The sequence below is a fragment of the Saccopteryx bilineata genome, chromosome 1, assembly GCF_036850765.1.
Source record: "Saccopteryx bilineata isolate mSacBil1 chromosome 1, mSacBil1_pri_phased_curated, whole genome shotgun sequence".
NCBI classification, from domain to species: Eukaryota; Metazoa; Chordata; class Mammalia; order Chiroptera; family Emballonuridae; genus Saccopteryx; species Saccopteryx bilineata.
Window position 1 is genome coordinate 228,247,733 of NC_089490.1, and position 27,542 is coordinate 228,275,274.

Consider the following 27,542-nt stretch of genomic DNA (forward strand, 5'->3'; position numbering starts at 1 on the left):
TTGAGAATTAAGATAATGCACAGAAAAAACTTGGTGCAGAGTAAGGAAGCTCAATAAATGTCCAGTTGTCAGTGTGCCACACTTCCTGGTTATCCAAACACCCTCCATCTTTTGCTTTGTTTTAGAGTTTTTCGAGTTCAGGGACGATCTCTGTTGGTTGCCTTCCATTACACAGTCACTCGAGCCAAGCACTGACCCTGCCAGGTTCAGCGAGTTGAGAAAGGAAAGATATTTCTGCCCATACGCAGTTACAGCCTTGGGGAAAAGAAACTGCCTATTTTCAAAACACGTGGGTGGGCCCTGAATGAGGTAATAACCATCTGAAAGTCAAAAAAAGTGGCACTTGACCCGCTGGGGAAGTGTGGATCAGCTATGGAAGGTTGGTGTGAATCTCTAAGGACAAGCTCCCCAGACCAGAAATGGAAATGGAGGGATATAGGCAAAAGGGAGGATTCATGCAAAGCCACTGAATGACTTCTAAGGACTCATCCTTGTGTTTTAGAGGAGCCGGGGCCCTACTGCAGACAGATTAGGGATCTCTCTTTGGCAAAGTCACTGCCAGTGGCAGAAGGAATGGACCGAGTTGGCAGGTGGGAGCCAGACAGGTCAGGAGATGGGCTAGCAGGCTGGAACCTCTGTCCAGGCAGGTAGTGGTAATGTAACAAGGACAGCAGGTCCGGGGAAGGATGATTAATTCATTCCCTCTGTGCATCCAGCAGGTAAAGGGATACTGAGGGCTGAGCTGGCAGGAGACTGAGTGTCAACATTGCCTGGCAGCTGCAGCCACTGGCTTGAGTCCCCCTGGCAGGGGCCCTGGAGGGCATGGTGAGAACACACAGGCTATTTCTTGTCTAGCATCCACTCCACAGGAATGTTTCATAGATAACTTTTTCCCGACTGACCCAGTATATCTAAATTGGAAAGTTGGTTCTCTTGTAAAGTTGGTTCTATTATCACTGTAAATTTTAAAGCAATGGCCCTGGCCAGGTGGCACAGTGGATGAAGTGTCACCCTGAAGCCCTGAGGTTACAAGCTCAATTCCCAGTCAGAGCACATAAGAGCAACAACCAATGAGTATACAACTAAATAAATGGAACTAAGTGGAACAAGTTGATGCTTCTCTCTCTCTCTCTCAAATAAATTGGAAAAGTTAAAAAAACAAAACAAAAAAACCCTTTAAAACAATGATTTTTTTTAAGCAATGGTTCAGAAATACTAGGAAGTTTCCTAGGCAGGAGGAGCAAGAAGGGAAAGCCGAGTGAGTCCTTTGAGGAGGAAACGGGGTCTGCCAGACCAGAGGGTGGAGTCTAGCCTTCCACTCAGCTGGGGAGAACCCCCTCCAGTGGCTAGCAATAAAAACAGGCCTTTTATAATAGGTCCTGTGAAGGATGCCTGCAGGTAGGTGCTGTGTACAAACTGTAGACTATTAATTTTTTGATACCATATATTCAAGAAATTATTTTGCAAATAGTTACATGTTACACTAACGGTACCAACGTGACACACTTTGGGTAACCAGGACTGCCAGCCCAACAACGGCCACGACATTAGCTACTTGAGACCAACTGTCCACCATCAGCCCACAGCCAGGTTCTACTGCACTGAGTGGATGTGAAACGACCAGCCGAGCTGCTCATTTGAGTTAGAATACCTGAAAAAGGAAGCCAAGTGGTGGACACAATCTGATTCATGAAGCACTTTATTGATAGGCTGTGCAGGGTTCAGCAGTGTCTAATTTAAGTCCCATGACCACCAGGAAAAATTAAAAGTAAAAGATATTTCCAGGCCCTTTTTTTTCTGGTGAAATTTTAAAGTAAGCTCACCCAGTACCTTGGTTAGCATATTAATATAAAGAATGTAAAATACAAAAATTTGATAAATACTATTTACTGCGATGAACTACATATTCAGGTTGGTAGCTGTTTTAATAAAGCAAAACTTTATAGTGAAAATAATATACAAGAAGTAGCTTTTCAAAAGCTTTTCTTATGATGTGCTTACAAAACGTCAGACGCCATCTTCAATGACAATAGGACGGACAGTTTCCTGTGAGTAAAGCTGAACACTGCAGAGACGGCTGGCTGCCAAAAGCCAGGGGGACCAGACTCTGGAACTGTCTGAGGGCAGCTTCTAAACGTCACTGGTCATGGCTGAATGATGCAAAAACTCCACCTTGTTGGCAACTGTGACGTATCAGAGAGGCAGTCCTTCAGCTATGATGACATTTAGTCCAGTTCGACCTTGCCTTTTTGATGCCTCTTCATTCTTGAGTAGGGACTGATTGTATCATCCATCACAAAATCATATAGGACTTTGATCCAGGAGTTGTACTGGGGCAGGTTGTCATAGTACTCAGCTGCTATTTTCCTCACCTAGAAGGGAGATATTACAGCAAAATGAATAATAAGGGTTCACTGAGTCCTATGAAGACAAGAGACAAATGTCTGACAGAAACACTGAGAAACCAGGAGACCTTTCTGCCTCCTAACCTGTCCAATCAGTCAGTCAGTCAGTCAATCAATCAATCATTGAAGCAGCTTCAGGAATTTTAAACAAAACGCAGCCTGCATTTCAACAGTAAAACATACTTGACCCCCCAGGGTTACTGATGCTTTCTATCAAGTTCTGAGGAACTACATATCTGGATTTTTTGTAAAGTTTGATCCTTGGAATCTTTAATGACAGACACATCATTTTTCAAGCACACGCTACATGGTCAGCACTTCAGAATACAAAGGTAACATCTGACTCCTGCCATCAAGGAACCTGCAAACACTAATAATTGTTATGGCATGCCAATTAGATAGAAATTAAGCACCTATCGAGTGTGCACCTGTGCATCCCAAGTTAAAAATGTCTCTTAAAAATGCCAGTGTGACCAGGAAGCACAACCAGTGAGTGCTGAGAATAATAATCGTTTTGTGGCTTTGTCAAAATGTACAGAAACTAGCCTAATAAATCCCAAAGGAAAACAAAAAAGCATAATCCAAGATGATGAAAAGAGACAGAAAAAGAAAAAACAGAGTGACGTCATGTCTTTGATCAGTCTTTCCAAACTTCCTACAAGTCTTTCCTGAATGAGGAAGATCTACAGACCACACACATACCAATAAACCTGGATCTCAGTCCACATTGAACTTATGTCAAAGCCAGCAGTAACCCATGTATTGAAACAGCTAGAATAGGTAGGAGATAGTATCTTTCAGAAAAAGTAAAAAGAACAAGATAATCCTTGATAAGTACGTCCTTGGTATGTACTCCTTGATAGATAAAGGAAAAGGAGAATGGGAGAAGTCTGAGGATGTCAGTTTAGCTAAGGAGTACGAAAACAGCATGAAATGGAGGGGGAAATGAAAAGACACTGATGGGCCTTGAAGCTGAATAATGCCTGAACTAAGTTTCCAGTTTGGGGGCTGTTCAAGAAAATAACAAGTAAGAGTATGTGGCTGATGTTGGGAAAGATTCTCTTGTTGAAAGCAAAGGCCACATGATCTGTTCAGGCCAGCATGTGGGCTGAGTGATAAAGTAGTGTCATATTACACCGGTTTCTTGGTACAGCTGTATGGTGTGTTTCCCCATTTTATTAAAAAAATGTTTAACCTACAGAAAAGTTGAAGGAACAGTCATCTTCCCCTAGGCCCACACATTGATTACCACTGTGTCATAGTCACTTTCTCTCTCTGTAATACATACCACATACTTGGCTTTTTTTGCTGAATCTTTTGCAAGTAAGTTGCAGACATTATGTGACAATTTATGCCTGATATTTCACCCCCTACATAATCAACATGTATCTCTTGAGGACAGGGACATTCTCCTACAAAATCATGGTACCATTATCATTTCCAAGAAATTTAACATCAACACATTATCTATCTATTATACAATCCAGAGTCACAATCTCCCCTCTGATGTAATGTCAATGTCCATTCTAGGTTTTTCTTTCCTCAATTGTGAACCCAATCAACAATCAAATATAACAGTTAAACGGCCAACATTTAAAAACTTAGGAGAAAATCTATAAAATTTGGGTGAGACGACACACAGAATATCTGGCTACGATCCCCTTATATCAGCTTTAAAAAAAAATAAGAAAAACTAATATTATATTTCATACATACATACTTTTTTTAGAATTATAGAAACATTTTTGATTAACAGAACTCTAAAAACTACCCATTTTGAAGATGGGAAGTCTAACAGAATAATTTACCAGAAAGACACCTGAAGTTTTGGAGGAGTAAAAGGATGAAGGTCACATGTCTTTCACTTAATCCACAAACCATATACTAAAAGTCTACTGAGAAGGGAAACAGATGGCCCTGTCTCTGGGAGGTTGGTAGCATAGGAAATTGAGTTCACTTACATGCATGCATGTCAGTTAGGTCAGACATTTATATTCCACAACAAATCAACACATAAATCTTAGTTAAGCCTATTCAGGTTAATAGTGATGAAGGTCACGTGAATGTTTACTTACTTCACAGAGGGATTTTGTTTTTCATTTCTGAATTACTTCATATGCCAGCAGACTTTGTAGATCCCCCTATACTTGCAAACCCTAAGTGTTACTGCTAGGCTTAGGGATCCAGGAGAGTGAACTGGAATTAGGCTGGCCGACTCAAAACTTACATTCTTCTTTTCTCTGATGAGAAGCTCACTAAATATACTATTTCCCTTCTAAAATAAGCAAATTGAGACTAATTTTTATCACATAGCTATCAGAAATTAGAATATGTATCATATTCCTTACTTACCAGTGGAAGGTTTTTCCCAGGAATGTTGGGGAAGTCATGGTGCTCATTATGGTAACCCACATTGAAGGTAAGTAAATTCAGAGGTCCATAATACGAGTAAGTTTCATGTCCCTTCAGGAACATGTAATGTTCAGCTATAAAATGTCCAGAAATAGGATGCAAGCCTAGACCAAGTAAGGATGCTGCCAACATGTAGACTAAAGATTTAATTCCCAAAACGTAGTAAATTATCACATCAAACGTGAGCTGGACCACAGTATTGATAATTTCCAAGTAAGTAATTGGTTTGGGGTTGATGAACAGAGGTCGAAAAGCATAGAAGAGAGGCTGAAGAATAACCCATATAAACTTTCTGAAAGTGGTACAGAAGAACCAGCCTTCAAAATCAGTTGGAATATCCACATCAATGCCATCACCTCCAAGGTATCGATGGTGATCCATGTGGTACCTCTTAAAGGAAATGGAATATGGAACACCAATGGGAAGATTAGCAAACATTCCAAACCAGCGGTTCCACATGGCTTTGTAGTGGCCAAAGGCACTATTGTGGGAAACTTCATGAATGGCCAGAGTCATCGAATGGTTAATGCAGCTGCCAAAGGCATATGCCCAAAATATGACCCATTTCCAGTCCAAGTCCTTTATTAGGTAAAATGCAACCAGCTGTGTGAGAACCATCATAATGACAATCCATATCAAGTTCGAATCAGGTTTCATCAAGGATTTTATCTCTGGATACTTTGCTGTAAAGAAAAAACAAACCAATCAGGAACTGAGAAAAGTACATAGTTCTACAATTATAATTAAATCAACACCAATTAAATTAACTCATTTGTTTTCCTTTTTCCAAATCATTATATGCCCTCTATTAGACCTTATATCCACAGGAATTGCGTTGGTGGTATAGTGGTGAGCATAGCTGCCTTCCACAGGAAGATTCTAATAGCAAGGTTACTAAATACGTGTCACAACAAATTGAGAATTTATGTAGGAAAAATTAGCCTTAAAATGTAGACTTTCCGTGTTAACAGAGAGTCACAAATGATCAAGATTTCATGTTATCCAATTCCTTTCTTATCCCTAACAATTCTCTGTATACTAAATTTATAAGTTTTATAAAGTTAAAGTCATAGTCTGGTAAATCTATTCTGTGTGTCTGATAATATATTTAATACTTAGGAAAGTGACGCTAAGGGCAAAGGCTGAGTCTTCTCTGGACTGTACTACCCACAGGGAGTGAATGTCTTTGGTTTTACTTGTGTTGCCAGGTATGTTGGGCTCAGGAAGGCAAAAGTTCTAAAGAAGACCTTTTTCTTGGGACAAGTCAGTCAAAATGTTCTTCAAGAGATAAAGAAGGAGAAAAAGCGCCTAGCCAGGCAGTGGTGCAGTGGATAGAGTGTCGGACTGGGATGCCGAGGACCCAGGTTCGAGACCCCGAGGTCACCAGCTTGAGCGTGGGCTCATCTGGTTTGAGCAAAAATTCACCAGCTTGGACCCAAGGTTGCTAGCTCAAGCAAGGGGTTGCTCGGTCTGCTGAAGGCCTGTGGTCAAGGCACATATGAGAAAGCAACCAATGAACAACTAAGGTGTCACAATGTGCAACAAAAAACTAATGATTGATGCTTCTCATCTCTCCGTTCCTATCTCTCTCTCTCTCTCTCAAAATAAATAAATAAAAAGGAGAAAAAGCAGGCATATCCTCTTTTCTCTAAATGTGAAATGAAGAATTCAATAAAAATCTTAAAATATAAGATAGGAAGTTATTTCAGTCATATAAAGAAATAAAGATAGTGTTTGTACAAGGTGACTAACTCTTCTAGTTTCTTTTATGTTGCAAACGATACCATCAATAAAGTGATAAGACAACCCACAGAACAGGAGAAAATGACTGCAAATCATCTATCTTGTAAGTGGCTTCTATCTAGAATATATAAACTCTTAAAATTACTCTTATACTCTTAAAGTTCTTACAATTACTAATCCAATTAAAATGGGCAAAGAATTTGAAGACATTTTTTCCAAAACAGATATACAAATGGCCAGGAAGCACATGAAAGATACTCAATATTATTAGTCATTAGGAAAATGCAAATTGAAACCAAAATGAGATACCTCTTCACACCACTAGAAGAGCTGTTTTTAATACAAAAGAGAAGCAATGACAAGGATGTCACTGGCAGGTGACCACGTAAAATGGTGCAGTTGGTTTCAAAAACAGTTTGGCAGTTCCTCAAAGTTAGGACCTAGTAACTCCACTCCTAGATAGCTCCCTAAGAGAAATGAAAACACAGCCGTACAATAACTTATGTGCCTGTTCACCCAGGCATTGTTCATAATAGTTAAAAGGTAAAAACAAACCAAAAGCTTACTGAGTGATGACTGGATAAATGAAATGTGGTATAGCCATACAATGGAATATTATTCAGCCACGAAAAAGAATAGAATACTTATCTATGCACAACATGAATGAATCTTGAAAACATTATGCCAAGTGAAAGAAGTCAGTCACAGAAGACCAAGTATTATATGATTTCATTTGTAAGAAATGTCCCAAATGGGAAATTCTACAGACACAGAAAATAGCTTAGTGATTGCTAAGTACTGGGGGTTGAAAGTGGGGGCCAGGAACTGCTAATGAGTGTAGGGTTCTTTTGGAGGTGACAATAATGTCCTAAAAATTAGATTGAAATGATAATCACACAACTCTGAATACACTAAAAAACATTGAATTGTACAAGTTACATGGATGAATTTTGTAGTTTGTGAATTGTATCTTAAAAATGTTAAAAAATACTATTTCCCTGTGTAACTATAGCAGTAAAAGGAGCATTTCTTGTAATTTATTATTTGACCCACAGTTAAAGTTTAATCTCAAACCCTCATTAATTTCAGATGCCTTTTTTAATATTATTTTTAACATAACTCTTAAGTGTAAATTTCGTGTGCAGATGTTGTGAAATATCTGATGCTCCTTCATGCGTCTCTCTCAAAAACCTGACAGATTTCAGAAGTATCTCTTATTATTGACATTTAATGTAAATAAATCTCCAGATTCTTATCTTTATTAATATTCCACCCCTGAAATGGAACAGGGAGAAGTATTTACACCCAATGGAAAGATGATCTATCTTCCTTCCTCCCTTCCTCCTTCCTTCCTTCCCTTCCTCCCTCTCTTTCTCTCTTTCTGTAACGGAGAGAGAGACAGATAGAGACAAACAGACGGGAAGGGAGAGAGATGAGAAGCATCAATTCTTCATTGCGGCTCCTTAGTTCTTCATTGACTGCTTTATCATATGTGCCTTGACCAGGGGGCTCCAGCAGAGCGAGTGACCCCTTACTCAAGCCAGGGACCTTGAGCTTAAGCCAGAAACCTTGGGTCAAGCCAGAGACCTTTGGGCTCAAGCCAGCGACCTTGGGGATTCAAACCTGGGTCCTCTGCGTCCCAGTCCAATGCTCTATCTACTGCGCCACTACCTGGTTAGGTGATTTTTCTTTTTTTAAAAAGCATTTTATTTTACAGAGAGAGGAGAGGGTGGGTGGGGGGAGCGAGGTGGGTCATAGTTGCTTGTCATATGTGCCTTGACTGAGCAAGCCCAGAGTTTTGAACCTGCAACCTCAGCATTCCAGGTGGACAGTCTATCCACTGCGCCACCACAAGCCAAACAGATTATTATATTCTCATTGAGAAATACGTAGTCCTTTTAGCTTTCCAAGCGAAATGGTTCAGTGATGATAAGTGTGTGGGAAAGGCTGTGTTGAGATAAGCATCAATAAACACCTTTACTTCCTTGATTTTCTGAATATTAAAGAGCTAAAATCCAGTATTCAGGAGCTGCTTTTCACAGGGAGACATCTTATTCATATGCAGCATGTTGATAAGGTATATATTTTATGTGTGATTTGCAAAATACACCTTTTAACTAAAAAGAAAAATAAGCATCCAAGAACCAGTCTCTTAAAAAGCTACTTTTAATAGCACCTGTAAAGGCTCAAGCTCCCAATTTTCTGATTCAATTTTTTAAAATTCATTTCAAAGGATCCATTAACTTGTTTCTGTGAAAATATGAAATGTCAAACTTAACCTCGGCTGGCAAAAAGCAGGCGCTTGCTCTTTGTTTTCACTGGGTAAATGGGTGCTGGGATCAACTAGGGAAATGTTATATATGAGAAAGAATCCTCTAATTCAGTTTGCCACCCATTAGCTTCCTGATTTTTTTTTTTTTTTTTTTAATTTTCTGAAGCTAGAAACCGGGAGAGACAGTCAGACAGACTCCCGCATGTGCCCCACCGGGATCCACCCGGCACGCCCACCAGGGGGCGATGCTCTGCCCCTCCGGGGCGTTGCTCTGCTGCGACCAGAGCCACTCTAGCGCCTGGGGCAGAGGCCAAGGAGCCATCCCCAGCGCCCGGGCCATCCCCGCTCCAATGGAGCCTCGGCTGCGGGAGGGGAAGAGAAAGACAGAGAGGAAGGAGAGGGGGAGGGGTGGAGAAGCAGATGGGCGCTTCTCCTGTGTGCCCTGGCCGAGAATCGAACCCGGGACTTCTACACGCCAGGCCGACGCTCTACCACTGAGCAAACCGGCCAGGGCCAGCTTCCTGATTTTTGAAGTAATAGCAAAGAGGTGAAAAGCATCCACTTTGGAGGCAGTCTAATCCAGGTTAGAACTCCTGGTAACATTTACTTACTCTTAGCTCGTAAGAGCGTAGCTCTCAACACAGTGCTTAGTTAGTAGCCTATCACTGAGTAACCTGAGAGAGAAAAGCGAATTCATGATATAGAAGCTCCAAATAGCTGAGCGCCTTCCACCTCTAGAGAGTTGCCTTGGCCTAGTTGGCAGACAGGGGGCCAACGGGCTCATTTGGGCATATCTGAGTCTTTTCGTTCACAGAACCGGGATGGATGAAAGACACATATGAAGCTGCCTTTCTTGCGTCACAGGCTAGTTGGAGGATCAACGTGCGTGATCGCACAGGACGCGTCCCGAGAAGCCTCAGGGGTCACACTGGTCGAGTCCTGGCCTGTCCCCGGGGACAGGGAGGCGGCCGCCCCCGCCTGGATGGCGCGCGCGTGGACCCCCAATGCTCCAGGACCACGCCCTGCTTCGCACTCGGTCCTGGTCTGGCCTCACCGCGGCCCATTGGGGAGGAGAAGGAAAGAGGAAACGACGCCCACCGGGGGCACACGGATCTCCAAATGAGAGCATTCATCCAAGGGTGGCCTTCCCGGGGGACCAGGCTTCTCGCAAACTCTCGCCCCAACCGGACGTCCGCGCCTCCCCGAGAAAGGGCTTGAGCCGGCGGCCAGGCTGGAGCACCGGAAACTTCCCTTCCCCCACTTCGCCCCCTTCTCCCTCCGCCCCGTCCCCTTCCCTACCCTCCGGCGAGCCCGAGCCCGGGAGCGCCAGGCCCCGGCTTTGCCGGCCTTGCCCACCTTGCCGGGGCACCCGCGCGGCGGTGGGACTCGAAGGGAGTCAGATCGTAACGGGCCTGGGGCGCCCACGGGCGCGAAGTGCCCGCGCGGGGAGAGCGCGCCCCGGCGGCGGGAGGCCGCGCACGCACATAACGGGGCGCGGGCCTGCTCCTCACCCAGGATCTCCTGGCGCCGGGTGGCGTGGGGCTGGTCCGTGTAAACCCACTCGAAGTCTTCTCGCGAAACGCGGTTCCCCATGGCGGCGGCAGCTGGCTGACCCGCTCCCGGTTCCCGCTGCTAGCCCGGCTCTTGTTAGCCGGCGGCGGGCGAGACCGCGGGGCTGACGGGGGACGGGGCGGAGCCCTGAGACCCCGCCCCCTGCAGGTTCCTCCCTTCCCTCAGGCCCCGCCCCCGAGGCCGGCCAGGAACGTGACCCGCGTGCGCGGCGCTCCTGGGCCCCCGCGAAGGGTCGGGGTTCCGCCCCTCAGCAAAGCGGGGTTCTGAGTTCTGCGAGTGGGCCAGCCGCTGGGGAGCCCGGTTCCGGCGAGTCCTGGCTCCCTTGGGCCTGTCCGTCCGCTGCCCGCGCCCACGCCCACGCCCGGGAGAAAGGTGGAAAAGGAAGGAAAGGTCTCAAGTTTCCTCAGCCTGGGCTTCAGCGCTTGGAGAAGAAGGTTGGAGCCGGGCCACGAGGGGTCTTGGTCATTAGTAAGTGGCGACGCGCGCCAGGTTTTAATGTTGGAAAGCAGATACGTCACGGAGCCCTTTTTAGCTGGAAATAATGCCCCAGGAAGAAATGCGGAGTGTGTGGCAAAAATGGGAAAGGAAAAACGAGGAGGAATGTGTTGTTTGGCCTGAAGGGGTCTAGTGTGACCATTTCTCTTACAAGATGATTACGCCACCTTCCATCTGTCGCAGAAGTCATCTGGAAAGCAGATACGTCACGGAGCCCTTTTTAGCTGGAAATAATGCCCCAGGAAGAAATGCGGAGTGTGTGGCAAAAATGGGAAAGGAAAAACGAGGAGGAATGTGTTGTTTGGCCTGAAGGGGTCTAGTGTGACCATTTCTCTTACAAGATGATTACGCCACCTTCCATCTGTCGCAGAAGTCATCTGAGCCCCAGCCTTTTCCTGTGACAGTAGACGTTTTGTTTCAAAATTAGTTGCCACTTCTCTTTTTAAAAAGAGACTATGACTAAAGTTATAAAAAGGATAACCAGGCATGGTGTGCCTCATCATAAAAGAAGACACACACAACCAAATCTGATCGAGATTCTAGATACAACTGCTAATGTATACGAAATACACAGGACACCACAAAGAGGCAATCAGCATGATCCTGACTGTAGGAACCTCTGTGGGTTCTATAAATAAAATGAAAGGGGAAAAGGGGGGGGCAATAGATTAAAAGAGGGCTTAAAAGACCTATCAACCAGTTGGAATGTATCAACTTTATTTCGATTGATTCAAATGGTCGAAGTTTTTAAATTTAATTCAGAGATATTCCTTGGATCTGTGGCAATACTAAGAAATTATTGTTGCCTGACCAGGAGGTGGTGCAGTGGATAGAGCGAGGGCCTGGGACACAAAGGATCCAGGTTTGAAACCTGGAGGTCACCAGCTTAAGTGCGGGCTCCCTGGCTTGAGCGTGGGATCATAGACATGACCCCAAGGTCGCTGGCTTGAGCCCACGGCCACTGGCTTGAGCAAGAGGTCACTGGCTCAGCTGGAGCCCCCTGGTTAAGGCACATATGAGAAAGCAATCAATGAACAACTAAGGTGCTGCAACAAAGAACTGATGCTTCTCATCTCTCTCCATTCCTTTCTGTCCCTCTTTCTGTCTCTCTTGCTAAAAAAAGGAAAAAGAAAAAAATTGTTGGTTTCTTTAGTATTCATAGTTCATAGTATTATGATTATAGTTTTTGGGAGGAGGTTTGTTTTTGTGTGTTTTTTTTAAAGATTTTATTCCCTTGCCAGTTGGCTCATTGGTAAAGCATTGACCCAGTGTATGCAAGTATTGGGTTTGATTTCTGGTCAGGGCACACAGCGGAAACTCACCGTCTGCTTCTCCATCCCTCTCCCAACCCTATCTTTCTTTTTCTTCCCCTGCTACAAGAGCAAAGTTGGCCCCAGACGTTGAGGATGGCTCCATGGCCTCACCTTAGGCACTAATGTAGCTCCATTGTTGAGCAGCAGCTTAGAAGGGCAGAGCTTTGCCTGGTAGTGGGGCTTGTTGGGTGGATTCTGGTCGGGTGCATGCAAGAGTCTGCTCTGCCTCCTTGCCTCTGCCTCCCTGCTTCTCACTCAATAAGAAAAATATATATTTATTTATTTTAGGGAGGGGAGAGAGTGAAAAAGAGAGAGAGAGAGAGAAGGGAAGAGGAGCCGGAAGCATCCCATATATGCCTTGACCAGGCAAGCCTAGGGTTTCGAACTGGCAGCCTCAGCATTCCAGGTGGACATCTACTGCCCCACCACAGGTCAGGCCAGTTTTTGTTCTTTTTTTAATGAGTCCAGTATGCTTCCGCTGCACTGCTCTGCAGTTATAGTTTGGTTTTTGGGGGGGCTGGGGTGAGGTTTAAGCTCATGTCTTCTAGAGATTTGTACTAGGGGGAATAAATTAGGGCATAGGCATCCCTCAGTATTATGAATGATTGGTTCCATGACCCCCTTGGATACTGTACACATAAGAGCCTTATATAAAATGGTTAGTATTTGGCCCTGGCTGGATAGCTCAATTGGTTAGAGTATCCTCTGGAAGCACAGAGGTTGCTGGTTCAGTCCCTGGTCAGGCACATACAGGAACAGATTGGTGTTCCTGGCTCTCTCTCCCTCTCTCTCTTCTCCCTAAAATCAGTAAAGTAAACATTAAAAAAATAACAATAAAATAAAATGATTAGTATTTGCACATAACCTACTACATAATCCTCCTGTATACTTTAACTTATCTCTAGGTTACTTATAATACCTAATCCAGTGCTATGCAAATAGGTGTCATACTATACTGTTTAAGGAATAATCACAAGAGAGAAATGCATGTGTCCTGTCAGTACGGGTGCAACCATTGTACCATTATAAGCCTAACAACATAGTACCTGTCAACAATAATTTTTTTTCAAGTATTTTTAACCCTTGGTTGGTTGAATCACAGGTATAGAACCTATGGATATGGAGGACCGACTGTACATGCACTTAACCATACAATGTTATACTACACTACCAGTCAAAAGAATGAGGAAGTTCTTTTTTCTTTTTTTTTTTTTTTTTACAGAGACAGAGTCAGAGTGAGGGATAGACAGGGACAGACAGGGACGGAGAGATGAGAAGCATCAATCATTAGTTTTTCGTTGTGCATTGCGACACCTTAGTTGTTCATTGATTGCTTTCTCATATGTGCCTTGACCGTGGGCCTTCAGCAGATCGAGCAACCCCTTGCTTGAGACAGCGACCTTGGGTCCAAGCTGGTGAATTTTTGCTCAAACCAGATGAGCCCATGCTCAAGCTGGCGACCTCGGGGTCTTGAACCTGGGTCTTCCGCATCCCAGTCCGATGCTCTATCCACTGCACCACCGCCTGGTCAGGCTCTGAGGAAGTTCTTTATATGTCAATATTAATTGATCTCCAAGATGTACTATTAAATGCAAAATACCAGGTTTGGGCAGGGGAGCATATATATAATATGCATATATTTTCCTTGGATATGCATAAAATATGTTTTGAAAGATACCCCAAAATGATTACATTGAAGGAGAGTGAGAGTCTAAGGGAAAAGGTGGAGAGAGAATGTTTTTATTTACAACCCCCCCCCCTTTTTTACCTTTTACACTTCAATGGAATATAGATTTTGACATTCTAAAGAAAAGGAAAAGAATTTGGCTCTGGCATTGTTGTGGGGATTGACAAATATTTTGATTACACATAGGCATATTTCCTTAGTTAGGACTCTTAAAAGTTCTTTATGTGTTTTCTAGCTTTCGCAACTTTTCCTTACTCTTGCCAGGTGATTTGTCTTCAGGCAATCATACCAGTTATTCTAGAAAGACACTATCCAGTCTGCTCTGAAAGCTGAGGTGAGTCCCAGTAGTTCCTGATGCCATTAGGAAATTGCAGGTGAGGTATTTTTCAGATCATACTTTTGCAATCAAGGTGCAGATTTTTCATTTTCTATTTGTTTGACTTTTGAATGGGCAGTTCATTTGGAAGACTATTTTGATAATGACATAGCTGGGTTCTAATACTGGTATTGAAAGCCTGGGGGTGGCTTTGCCAACTTTAATTCATGGAAGAGTAATTGCAAAAGGCATTCTTTATTCTCTTCAAACAAAACAAATCTTAATCACAGTAATGATTTTATGTCATTTAGTCCTTGACACTAAATAAAAGACACCTCTTCCCATCAGTAGTTAATCGCCAATAAATATCTTCTCTTATTTTTACTTTTATGTGACAGAGACACACAGACAGAGGGATAGATAGGAAAAGGCAGGAAGGGAGAGAGATGAGTAGCATCAATTCTTCATTGCAGCACCTTAGTTGTTCATTGATTGCTTTCTCATATGTGCCTTGACGGGGGTGGGGGGCTACAACGGAGCAAGTGACCCCTTGCTCAAGCCAGCAACCTTGAGCACAAGCCAGCAACCTTGTGCTTCAAGCCAGTGACTTTTGGGCCCAAGCCAGCGACCAGGTAGTCATGTCTGTGATTCCACACTCAAGCCAGGAACCCAGGCTCAAGGTGGGTGAGCCTGCGTTCAATCTGGTGACCTCAGGGTTTCAAATCTGGGTCATCTTGGTCCCAGTCTGATACTCTATCCATTGCACCACTGCCTGGTCAGACTCTCTTCTCTTATTTTTAAATGTGTTACTTAATTAGAAGACAAGCACATATTAACACTGTCTATAAACTGAGAGTGTGGTGGGGGAAAACCACACCTTGCTGGTTGCTTCCTCTGCTCTGCTGTCCTCACGCAGTGTAGCTGGTGCTGCCCATTTGGGGGGCATCATACACACTGGACCTATGTCCCCTGAACCCTAGGTTTATTCCAGCCACAACCTTGTCAAGGTTTCTGGACTTCACTTCTTTGAAGGGATGATGTCTCTTGGCTGATTGCCTCATTCTTGAGGGGTTGGTTAGACAGGATTCTGTGGGTTGGTCTTCAGGCCCATCAAATTAAACACTTCTCTGAAGTGTCTAATCTGTTTTAGCATCATGCAGAAAGCAGGGCCTCCCTGTGAGACTTTAATCTTTCTGGTTATATCGTAAAAGCTAGGGAACAATGCCTTTTTCCTGGCTGCTTCTCGATTTGACTGGGATGCAAGATTGGTAGAAAAGCAGATTAAAGAAGGAAATTATGTGGTCATCTCAAATGAAGCAGAAAAAAGGTTTGATACAATTTAATATCTATTGGTAACATCTATATAGAAAAACAAATAGAATTGAGTTATTAGAATAAAATAAAAGAATTTAGCAAGGTTTCTAGATGGAAAATCAGTGTACAAAAATCTTTTGTATTTTTTTATTGAAATACATTATATTAGTTTCCAATGTTCAACATAATTTGTATACATTGTGAAATAAGTCTAGTTAACATCTGTTACATAGTTACAAATTTTTTTCTTGCAATGGTAACTCAAATCCATGGCAACAAATGAAGAGACCTAGAAATGGTAAATAAGAAGGCTAGTATAACATACTCCATATATACTTTCTCTACTCTCAGTCTCAGACCTAAAAGTATATAATGCAGGAATTATGAAAGTGTATTTCTATATTTGTTACATACATACATGTCATATGTTGAAAATAATAGCACAAAATGGAGGAAGAGGAAATAAATCTATATAGGAATAACATTTCTGTATCTCACTGGAATTAAGATACAATAAATTTGAAGTATTCTAAGTTAGCATGTATATGGTAAGCCCTGGAGCAACACCCATGACTTTAAACATATAAAGAAAAAAAATCATTAAAGGAATTAAAATTTTACACAAGGAAGTATTCACTTAATGCAAATGAAAGCAATATAAAAGGAATGTGGAGGAGATTGGGGAGAGACATAAGACCTACAGAAAACAAAAGTAAAATAGCAAAAAAAATCTGTATCAGTAATAACATTGGCCTGACCTGTGGTGGCACAGTGAATAAAGCGTCAACCTGGAACACTGAGGTTGCCGGTTCAAAACTCTGTGCTTGCTGGCTCAAGGCACATACAGGAATTGATGCTTCCTGTGCCCCCACTTCTTTCTCTCTCTCCCCACTCTCTAAACTGAATAAATAAAATCTTAAAAAAAAAAGTAACATTAAATGCAAATGGCTTAACTCGACCAAAGGCAGAGATTAACAGGCTAGATTTAAAAAAAGCTGTTGCTGCTATTGATGCATAACATACTGCTATTGGGATTTTTATATAAATATACATAAATACACACATACATATAATTTGAAATTTTGGAAACTTTAGCTGTGCTGTCAACTTTGGAAGAACTATCCCAGTTGTATCATGTTGGGGTTGCATTGTACAGAAATTAATAGCCATACTGGTATAGACACATTCAACATAATTTTTTTTTATTTGTACAGGGGTAACTCACTGTATTAAATATGTATGGTCTTAGGCCCTGGCCGGTTGGCTCAGCGGTAGAGCGTCGGCCTAGCGTGCGGAGGACCCGGGTTCGATTCCCGGCACATAGGAGAAGCGCCCATTTGCTTCTCCACCCCTCCGCCGCGCTTTCCTCTCTGTCTCTCTCTTCCCTTCCCGCAGCCAAGGCTCCATTGGAGCAAAGATGGCCCGGGCGCTGGGGATGGCTCTGTGGCCTCTGCCTCAGGCGCTAGAGTGACTCTGGTCGCAACATGGCGACGCCCAGGATGGGCAGAGCATCGCCCCTGGTGGGCGTGCCGGGTGGATCCCGGTCGGGCGCATGCGGGAGTCTGTCTGTCTCTCCCTGTTTCCAGCTTCAGAAAAATGAAAAAAAAAATTATAAACAATAAAAACTTAAAAAAAATATGTATGGTCTTAATCACATGGGTTTAATGACAGAAACTAATAAAATATTCCCTAAATAATGAATAAAATTATAAGGTCCAACTATATGGTGACTACAGACACACTTCAGATATACAAATACCTTGAAAATAAAAGATGGGGAAAGATATGTCATGCAAACAGTGGCCATAAGAAAGTTGGCGTAGTTTTACTAATATGAGACACAATAGACTTTGAAACAAACAAAAAATGTTACTAGAGATAAGGAGGGACATTTTATAATGATAAGAGAGTTAATCTGTTAGGATATTCACCTAAGAATAGAACCCCAAAATTCATGAAGCAAAACTGATAGAATTGAAGGGACAAAAGACAATTTAACAGTGACAGCTAGGGACTTCAATGCCCCACTTTCAATGATGAATAGGACAACTAGACAGATCAGCCACAGGGAAATAGAAGACATGGTAACACTATAAACTCACTGGACCTAAAAAAAATCTCTAGAACACTCTAGACAAAAACAGCAGAACACACATTCTTTTCAAGTGCACATGGAACATCATCTATGATATACCACATTTTAGGCCATAAAACGAATCTTAAAAGAAACTTTAAGAGGGTTGTAGTCATACAAAGTATATTTTCTGACCACAATAAGAATGAAATTAAAAGTAAAAAATAAAAGAAATTTGGAAAATTTACATATGCTCTGGATATTGTTTATAAGATACATGATTTTACAAATATTTACCCCCATTCTGTGGGTGGGTTGCCATTTAACTCAAGAGTCTTTTGATCCACAGTTTCTTTATTTTCATGAAGTCCAATTTGTCCTTTTGTCTTTTGTTACCCAAGAAATCATCGCCAAGTCCAAAGTCATGATGATTTTGTCCTATGCTTTCTCATAAGTTGTAGGTTTTATGTTTAGGTCTTGGACCCATTTCGAGTTAATTTTTGTGTATGGTCTTAAGTAAGGGTCCAGTTTTGTTCTTTTGCATGTGGTTATTGGTATCCAGTTTCCCAGTACCATATATAGAAAAGAGCGTTTTCCCCATTGAATACTCTAGGCATCCTTGTCAAGAATCATTGGCCAGCCTGACCAGGCGGTGGCGCAGTGGGTAGAGCGTAGGACTGGGATGCAGAGGACCCAGGTTCGAGACACCAAGGTCGCCAGCTTGAGTGCGGGCTCATGTGGTTTGAGCAAAGCTCACCAGCTTGGACCCAAGGATGCTGGCTTGACCGTGCTGAAGCCTCACGGTCAAGGCATATATGAGAAAGCAATCAATGAACAACTAAGGTGTCGCAACGAAAAACTAATGATTGATGCTTCTCATTTCTCTTCGTTCCTGTCTGTCTGTCCCTATCTATCCCTCTCTCTGACTCTCTCTGTCTCTGTAAAAAAAAAAAAAAAAAAAAAAAAGAATCATTGGCCAAACATGCAGGGATTTATATCTGGACCTTTTATTGTATTCCATTGGTCTATATATATCTGTTTTTATGCCTGCACTATACTATTTTGACTACTGCAGCTTTGTAGTATGTTTTGAAATCATGAAATGTAAGTCCTCCTGCTTTGCTCTTTTTCAGGATTGTTTTGGCTCTTAGGAGTTCCTTGAGATTCCATGTGAATTTTAGGAGGTTTTAATCAGAGCAGTTAGGCAGGCAAATGAAATAAAAGGCATGCAGGTCAGTGAGGAAAAGGTAAAACGATCTTTTTCACAGATGGCATGATCTTGTATATGGAAAACCCTAAAAAACCCACTTTAAAAAAAATGAGAAAAATGAGTTTAGCAAGGTTGCAGGAGGCAAAATCAATATACAAAAATCAATTGTGTTTCTATCTGAGCAATGAACAATGCGAAAATTAACAATTCCATGTACAGTAACATCAAAAAGGATAAAATACTTAGGAATAAAGTTAGTAAAAGAAGTGTAAAACTTACACTCTGACAACTATAAAATATTGTTGAAAGAAATTTAAGAAGACTGAAATAAATGGGAGGACATTCCATATTCATGGATTGAAAGATTTAATATGGTAAGATAGCAATCTTCTCAAACTGACCTACAGATTCAGTGGAATTGCTGTGGGACTCATTCAGTGGGGAGGGGCTTGAACTCACAACTGAACATGCTTGCAACTTACGTGTGTGTTAAGGGGCAGGTTGTTCCAAAGAGTCCCCTCTCTTCTGTCTACAGAAGCAGCGCAAGGTTCCCTTCTGTCATGTCTCTCAGCTTAAGGTGGAGAAGGATGAGCAGGTCAAAACTGGCTTCTCTCCTGTGACTCCCCAGGAGGCAGTTGGGGCAGTGCAGAAAGTCCTGTAAACCTTAGGGGAGGTTTCAGTGACCCTTGACTTGCCAAGATCGAGGTGTGTGGCAAGTCACAGTTTCCCCAGTGATGAAAAGGGTGTTACCTTAGTCATCTCCAGGGTTTCTTTTTGTTCCAGTATTCTACAAGATGCTAAAACTAAGATCGACTGGAAATAAATTTCTCCAGGAAGCTAGAAAGCCTGGTTTTTGTACTTGAAAATATGCATATTTTCAAAGTACAGAAACAATTTGCAAATACATAGGTGTGTGTGTATATCTATCTATCTATGCTCAAATCAGGAACTAAAGAAAACATACGATCAATACATCATATATATAATAATCTATAGCTTTCCTATGTGTCATATATATAGCTCTGTGTATTACTACTGTTTATTATTTACTATCTGCTTAGTGTGTGCTAGGTATTGTTACTCCTTTGACATTCATTCCTTAATTGTCCTCTTACAAGGATGACACAAGTTGCATTTCACTGCTCCTTTGGGATGGGAGGTCAGCTGCTAGGGTTATAGAAACTGGTTAAGGAGCTAAAGCACTGTTTTGTTTTGTTTTTTTGTTATTGTTGTTTTAATAATAAAGGACGCTTTTTATTTATTTTTCTTTGAGAGAGAGAGAGGAATGGGGGAATGGGGAAAGAGAAAGAGAGAGAAACATTGATTTGTTGCTCCATTCATTTATGCATTCATTGGTAGATTCTTTTTTTTTTTTTTTTACAGGGACAGAGAGAGAGTCAGAGAGGGATAGATAGGGACAGACAGACAGGAACGGAAAGAGATGAGAAACATCAATCATCAGTTTCTCGTTGCCGTTGCAACACCTTAGTTGTTCATTAATTGCTTTCTCATATGTGCCTTGACCGTGGGCCTTCAGCAGACCGAGTAACGCCTTGCTCGAGCCAGCGACTTTGGGTCCAAGCTGGTGAGTTTTTTTGCTCAAGCCAGATGAGCCCGTGCTCAAGCTGGCGACTTTGGTGTCTCGAACCTGGGTCCTCCACGTCCCAGTCCAACGCTCTATCCACTGCACCACCACCTGGTCAGACGAGGAAGCTTTATATTTAAAGAGCCAAGTGAGAGTCCCTGTGCTAGTTCCCAAGGGCTGCCATAACAAATGACCACAAACTGGGTGACTTAAAACAAAAGAAATGTATTCTCTTGCAGTTCTGGTGGGTAGATGTCTGAAACCTAGGGTGTCGGCCAGACTGGGCTTCCTCTGAAGGCTCTAAGGGGAATTCTTCCTTGTGATTTCCTAGCTTTTGGTGATTCCTGGCCACCCTTGGTGTTCCGTGGTTTGTGGACACATCACTGAAGTCTCTGCCTCCATTGGCACATGGTCTTCTTTGCCTGGGTCTGTGCGTCTTAAGCACTTGTAAACTTGTTCCAACCCAAAGGAACAAGCATTTTAGTCCTCCCTTCCTTCCTGGAGTCATCTAGATTCTGCCCACCGCTGCTTCAGATTCTGATTCGAAATTGGCTTTTGTGCAATCCAAAGAAAAAGGGGAAAAGAGAAGTTAAAAGAAATACAGAATTTGAGAAGTCAGAAGCTATTTAGTTGGTTGTATTCCTCTGAAGAGAATCGATTGAATTTTGGGAAGTTCATCCTTGGTTTGTACTTCCTTTCAAGTTGTAATCTGTACTTTTTGCCCAAACATCCTCCACTCCAGTTTTTTCTCTCCTCACAGTTTCCTATAATTTTGCTTTGAGGAAATGACTCATGAACACTAGAGGAATGTATACAAGCAAGTTGAGACATACTTTTCTGGACAAAACAATCCTTAATGGGTCCCCTAAGAATTGTTTCAGGAATTAACAGGGGAAGTTTATAAATAAAGGAGACTACCATTTAACTTAAAAAAATTGGTAAAGATCCTTGGTTTATTAACAACATGAATATATTATGTGACAACTGAGCCACCTAAAGGGTACAGAATGAGTTTTTCACTGTGATCTAGCTCTTCTGATTACTAGGAGATGCGGCAGTAGCTTTATTTTCTGTTTCTGTGATGTCTGAGGGACTCGAATGAAGAGACAGTGCTGGGATAACTGGTGCCACTCTAGTCACCCTTCACTACAGCAGTCACCTGTGACCTCTCTCTGAACATCTTAAGTTTTAGACAAAGTGAGAATTTGTTCTTCCTTCAAATTTTCTCCAGGACTCCTTATCACAGTCCCATCTTTTTTTTAATTTTTATTTTTTATTCATTTTTAGAAGGGGGGAGGAGCAGGAAGCATCAACTCCCATATGTGCCTTGACCAGGCAAACCCGGGGCCCTGAACCGGTGACTTCAGCGTTTCCAGGTCAACACTGTATCTGCTGCACGACCACAGGTCAGGCCACAGTCCCATCTTTACAGAGGTGAAATTGATTTGTATGAAATATTTAATTTTGGAGCTTGAAGGAATTTGGAAGAGAACCAGTATTCTTCCCTTGCTGGGGAAAAAAAACAATTGGTGACCACTAGTTTTGTTCCGATTGGCAGCATATTGTAAAGCAACTATGGACCTGCCAGTGACCTCAGCCCATATCTACTGCTAGGACTGCCTTCTACGTAAGATTACACGTTCTGGAAGCCTTCACAATGCTTTCTACCTATATGTTTAGGGCGAATCCATTGTTTCTGCCAAGCCCAACCTATTCCTGGTTTTAACTTCTGTATGTTACTCTTAACATGAGAGATTTGGGCATTGACTACTTGTAGTGGATGTTTGGAATACTTTATCTATATATCTGTTTCTAAGTTTAGAATGTAATCTGCCCTACAGCTCTCAGCTACTTCAAAATATAGTGTAGGGTAGCAGGAAGTATGGAAGCTTTGCAGGCAGGTAGGTCTGGGTTCCAATCCATTTAAGCATTTACCGGTATAGCATCATGGACATGTTGCTCAACCTGAGTTTAATTTCCCTGCAGAGAAACCTGCTTCATAAGTTAGTTGTGAGGACACAGGTAACATGTAAAACACACTCCTCCACAGCTTCAAGAGTTCGTAGCTGTTCATGTGGCATTTGTTCCATAACCTTTTGTGCATGAAATACAAAGAAAACAAGCAGCTCTGGTAACAACACATTTATTTATGTACCCTGTTGTGTGACCGGGAGGTGTTTTTCACTTTCCAGTAATTGAATGTGGTTATAACAATGAAAATTCCAGAAGGTAAACTGGCAATTTATTGTTGCTCATGAGCATAAGTAAACAGACATGGTACCACATAAAGGAATTTTAAACACTTCATAGTTCTGAATATGGACTGGTATACTTTGGAGATGGACCTAATAGATTATTATCAATATGTTTCTCAATCCCATGATTCTCTTCAGACACAACAGGAAAATTTTGGATTTACTTTTTGATTTCAGAAACTTAACAGAAATTCTTAGGAAGCTGGTGAAAGCCCATATGACTTGAGCCTATCGTATTTATGATTATACATATATTGCTATTAAAAATAAAATCATGGTAGGTGGCAGCCAACGAGTCGCTAGTTTATTTTGTAGATTACTTTAGCATCTTTTAAAAAATAATTTACTTCAGAATGGCAGGCTACAGAACTTTGTTATTTTTAAGTAGTTTTAACTTATCAACCTTTTAGTGGCCTAGTTAATTCAGATAGCTCCCTAGTCAAAGAACTGGGCAGCACATCAAATTGGATTTTGTTAGAAACACATCTCATCTTCTAAGAGACTGCATTCTACAGGATGTTTCCTTTCAGAATGCCTTAATCCTGGCTTCAAATCTTACAGTATGTGACATATGTCGATGATTTGATAAGTGTTAACAAACAGGTACTCATTGCTAGAACAGGCTATAAGATCGTGCTGACCAACAAGAATGAGATTTTACATTAAATTAAAATTATAGACTGTTGGGATTCAGTAAGATAAGGAGTTCCTAGATCCTAGAAGAAGATTGTTGGGATTCAGTAAGATAAGGAGTTCCTAGATCCTAGAAAATATTATGGCTAAGGAAATAGAGAACTCAAAAGAAGGCGTCCACCTCCAAGAAATTAATTCAGTATAGTAAAATAGAATTAAGTGCCCTGTCTTAGGAAAAAGTTTATTAATAATAAGGAACAAGTGGGACATCATACATTGTTTCTTTGGAGATTAAAGTGCAGGCTATGAAATGGCATATAAAATAATGCATAAAATAGTGCAATCTTAAGGTGCTATTGTTTTTGTTTATTATACATAGCCTATGTTCCTATGTCCATTTTCTCTCAAAAATCCAGCTGTAGTGACACCTTTTAGCTTATTTATTTAGGCATTACTTATACGCTTTTACCCACCTTTGGGGCTACATAGAATATTTTAACATTTTAACAAGTAGAACAATAGCACATACATCTTGAAACTACTAAATAGAGATTAAGGCAAGCCCCTGTAAAGTTCAGTTCTCCAAAAAACACGTTTTACAAAAAAATTGCTTTCAGAACCAGTGGCCCTAGACCTGATGGCACCCCAATAGTTTTTAAAACATGGTAACTCTGAATACAACTGTGTTTGCCCCATTATTTCCAGGCTCTGTACAGCAAAAGAGAAGCTTGAAAAAGCCACAGGTTCTATAACCTCATGTTGTGAATGAGTTCGTATTTCAGAACATGTAAAAACCAAGCTAAGTCCGTGCAGGAAATAAGCCGAGTTTCCTGCGGGGGGGTGGGGGTGGGGGCACTTTTCTTTTTTTCTTAGATATGCCTTTTCACATTGTATCTGTCTGTAATGTTGTACCACAGTCAACTTTTAAGTGGGAATGACCCATTAAAATAGAGAAGTGGCCTCTGAAAAACAGCCAAGGAAGATGACAAGAATATTGTATGAAATGTTGTTCTAGGACAACACAGTATCAACATTATAGCATTTATATTACTGACGCATGATCCTGGGCAGGATGGTTCTCTCTTAGGAGGTTAATTTTTAGTTTTCCTGTAACATATGTCAGTTTTAGCTCATCCAAATAATTTGTGATTTGTTGAGTCTTAAATACAATTATGCTTAACCAAAAGCAAGTATAAAAGCTATCAAATTGGTCAAGGCAATATCCTAACATGTTTTAGTAGGTAAGTCTAAGTAAGATTTCAGATTTAAAAAACAACAGAACTGTAGTGCTTTATTCTCCTACTGTTATGGACATTCATGCATTAACAGTCGCAACTCATTTACCTTACAGACAGATGATTACAAATGTATACTGTAAAACTTGGATTTTGAAATAAAACCTACCTTCTAATAGTGGGAAAGCTTAGTATGAAAGCCACGTACTCATGTTAACTAATGGAAGACTATAGATGCATTTAGGGCATCTTGATAAAGTTTATAAAGAAACCCAGGCAACTTGAACTCAATAACAACTATTAAATCATCTGAGGTTATATCCCTTTGATGCATAAGGATCACACTTTGTAAACCTGAAAACATGTATTTTGTTACTTAAAGTCTTCCTATTACCAGGAAAGCAGACTACTAAAGGCCATAAGTATTCCAGTAGGCCTCCTCCAAAGGTATGACAATATGGCTAAATCCTATGATTACAAAAAATGAGACCTGCTGAGAAAATGAGTTCCAGACGGGGACTTTTATGGATGACCTTGGCTGACAAATCTTTTTTTGGAAATTGTTTATTTTAAAATTATCTTCCCAACAAGCCATGAAACACTTGGATGTTATTTTATGGTTTTTCATTGAAAACATACTACATTGTAAATAGAGTTTCAAAGTTAGACATAGACTTGATCAAAATCTAAGGACAATATTATGTAAAGACTATATAAAAATGGGTAATAAAGAGTTTCATTTGGTTTGGTTAATCTGAAGGATGCAGAACCATGTCATGTTGGACGGATAAAAAATAAAAGGTGATAACCTTGTGCTTTTATTCAAGTAAGGTATTTACCAAAACCTTAGGTTTTATACAGGTATCAAACGCCTACCTTGAAAGGGACAGTTTTCTACATTACACCTAAATTTATTTTAAATAACTGAAGCCCAAGGCAACAGTTGTTTAAAAGAACTTAACAGTCAAATAATAACAACATAATTTAGTACATTAAAATAAAACTAGCACAGTAATAGCTGAATGTTTCAAAAAATATATAACTGGGGAAAATAACCACTGCACACAATCTGGAGGTTGTTAAAGTGACCACTAAGAAAGTTAAACAGTGCAAGACATGCTTTTCCAGTTACAAGCTCAACACAGGAGTGCAAATGAAATTAAAGCTTTTGTTTAAAGTTGTTGGATAAGGAAAGCTTGAAATTCGTATTAAAAAGCTTCCCTCAGGTCATCCCCCAGAAATGAAATGATCAAAATGCTTTTTTGTAGTACAGTGTCCTTCAATGAACGTCTTTCAATGACAAAACTGCATCCCACAGGTTGGGTACCCTACTTACACCACTGGCCATCACACTTACCCAGTGAGCACACACAGTGGCGAGTAAGGAAAAGTACTAGTTACCAGAGGTCTGATATCGATAGAAAGAGCCTTGGGATTTGGGGTTCTGCATTAGCCAGTGTACCTGAACTCTACAGAGAAGAGATAAAGCAATGGGCTTTAATACTCTCTTGTTCTTATAGAACTGGAGGACAAATGGACTCACCCCACCATCCCCTGGGCCAGCTGTTGTGGCAGAAGATGTTAAGTGCTTAAATAAACTAAGACAATGCTCTAAAAAGTGGAGAAGTATAGAGGTTCAAGATCAATACCAGTGCAAGAGCTTTTTAAGTGAGTTGCCTAGGCAATGCATGCATCCATCCATGCAAATGTAGGACATGGCCCCCATAGAGAACTGAAACATGGTATAATTGGATAAATCCCTTGCCAGTAGTTTATAAAAATATATAGTCAATACTGTAGAGGCTCCTTCTACAGTCAACTATGGAAGTCCGTCTTAGTTACCCATTACTTCAATACCAAAAAGCATTTACTACTTTTCAGACATTCCAAACAAAGGTCACTTATAACAAAAAGTCAACTTTTTTTTTTTTAAACAAGATACTGTCCATTTAAAAAGTAGGTCTTTGCTTTCAAGTGAACAGGACATTTTCTGTGTTAAGTTTCTAGTCTGTCAAGACTGGTTTAAGATCCTTAAGTAATGTGCATATATGCAGAAACAAAAAAACTTACTTTAAACATTAGCTGCACAGAAAAAAGTTAACTCCTCAAAACATGATAGAATAGGCCTGGTTAGTATAAATCTATTGCAAAGTAAAAAGATTCTGTGCGTCAGTTCAACCGGGAGAAGCAGGGAAACAATGTCCCAACCATGAGAGTTCAAGTTGAAGTTGTGTTCTGAAAGCCTAGAAGCCTAGAAGGGACACCATGTTGCTCACAGCATCCTGATATGCATAACTGCTCAGCTACTAAGCCAGGCCCTCCTCTGGAGCTAGAAGCACATTCCGATTCACTTTCTATTCCGGAGACGTTTTGATTTCCTAAGAGAGTCTATGGCTTCCGCTGCCTTCTTCCGTTTCCCAGGAGACTCTTCATTCTGCCCAGACCCTGAGGGGTTCCCTACTGCACTTTCCATCACTTCCCGCAGTTTGCGCTCCAGCTCGGCCAACCGTGCGTTCTGTTCACCTATGATCTGGGTCTGTTCTAGCAGTTTCTGGTCCTGGTCTTGGAGCTGTTTCTGTTGTTCTTGCACTTTGGTGCGAAGCTCAGAAATTTCACGCCTGAGAACAGTCACGCCAGCACCATTTGTCTTAACCTGTTGCTGGAGTTTGGTAACCTCTTGTCTTGAAGGGTTTTGCTTGGAGAAGAGCTGCATTGTTGTTAGGGCTGCAGAAGGTCCTGGAACTGTGGAAAAATAGTTTTTAATGTCCAGTTAATCACTTAAAATGTCCCACTACCAGTAATACTTTATAAATTAAACTTATTTTGAAATAGAATATGTGTGTGTGTGTATCTACCTACATCAGAACGTATATCTGTCTATCCAAGAATCTGATATATATGTATATCTATATCAGAATGTATATGAATGTCCTGATCATTTCTTCTTTGCAATCTACTGGATCTAATGGATTAATCAGACACCTAGTTTTAATTATAAATGAGTTTGAACCCTAATTCTCA

The 27,542-nt window shown here is 41.2% G+C and overlaps 2 protein-coding genes across 3 annotated transcripts in view; both read right to left on the minus strand.

Annotated features, from left to right (window-relative positions):
• Positions 1-1,683: 1,683 nt before the first annotated feature.
• Positions 1,684-10,531, minus strand: DEGS1 (delta 4-desaturase, sphingolipid 1). Of its 2 annotated transcripts, none has more exons than XM_066237528.1 (3): positions 10,344-10,531; positions 4,758-5,500; positions 1,684-2,372 (listed from the first exon to the last, which is right to left on the minus strand). In XM_066237528.1, the coding sequence occupies exons 1-3, from the start codon at positions 10,423-10,425 to the stop codon at positions 2,226-2,228; spliced, it is 972 nt and encodes a 323-aa protein (XP_066093625.1). In that variant the 5' UTR covers positions 10,426-10,531; the 3' UTR covers positions 1,684-2,225. The 2 variants fall into 2 exon arrangements, with proteins under 2 accessions (XP_066093625.1, XP_066093630.1); XM_066237533.1 differs by lacking the exon at positions 10,344-10,531 and adding an exon at positions 10,189-10,318.
• An 11,994-nt stretch (positions 10,532-22,525) lies between these two features.
• Positions 22,526-27,542, minus strand: part of FBXO28 (F-box protein 28) — a 29,227-nt gene continuing 24,210 nt past the window's right edge. The window contains exon 5 of the mRNA XM_066237523.1: positions 22,526-27,263. Coding sequence (XP_066093620.1) covers positions 26,869-27,263 — 395 coding nt within the window. The 3' untranslated portion in view covers positions 22,526-26,868. The remainder of the gene's footprint in view (positions 27,264-27,542) is intronic.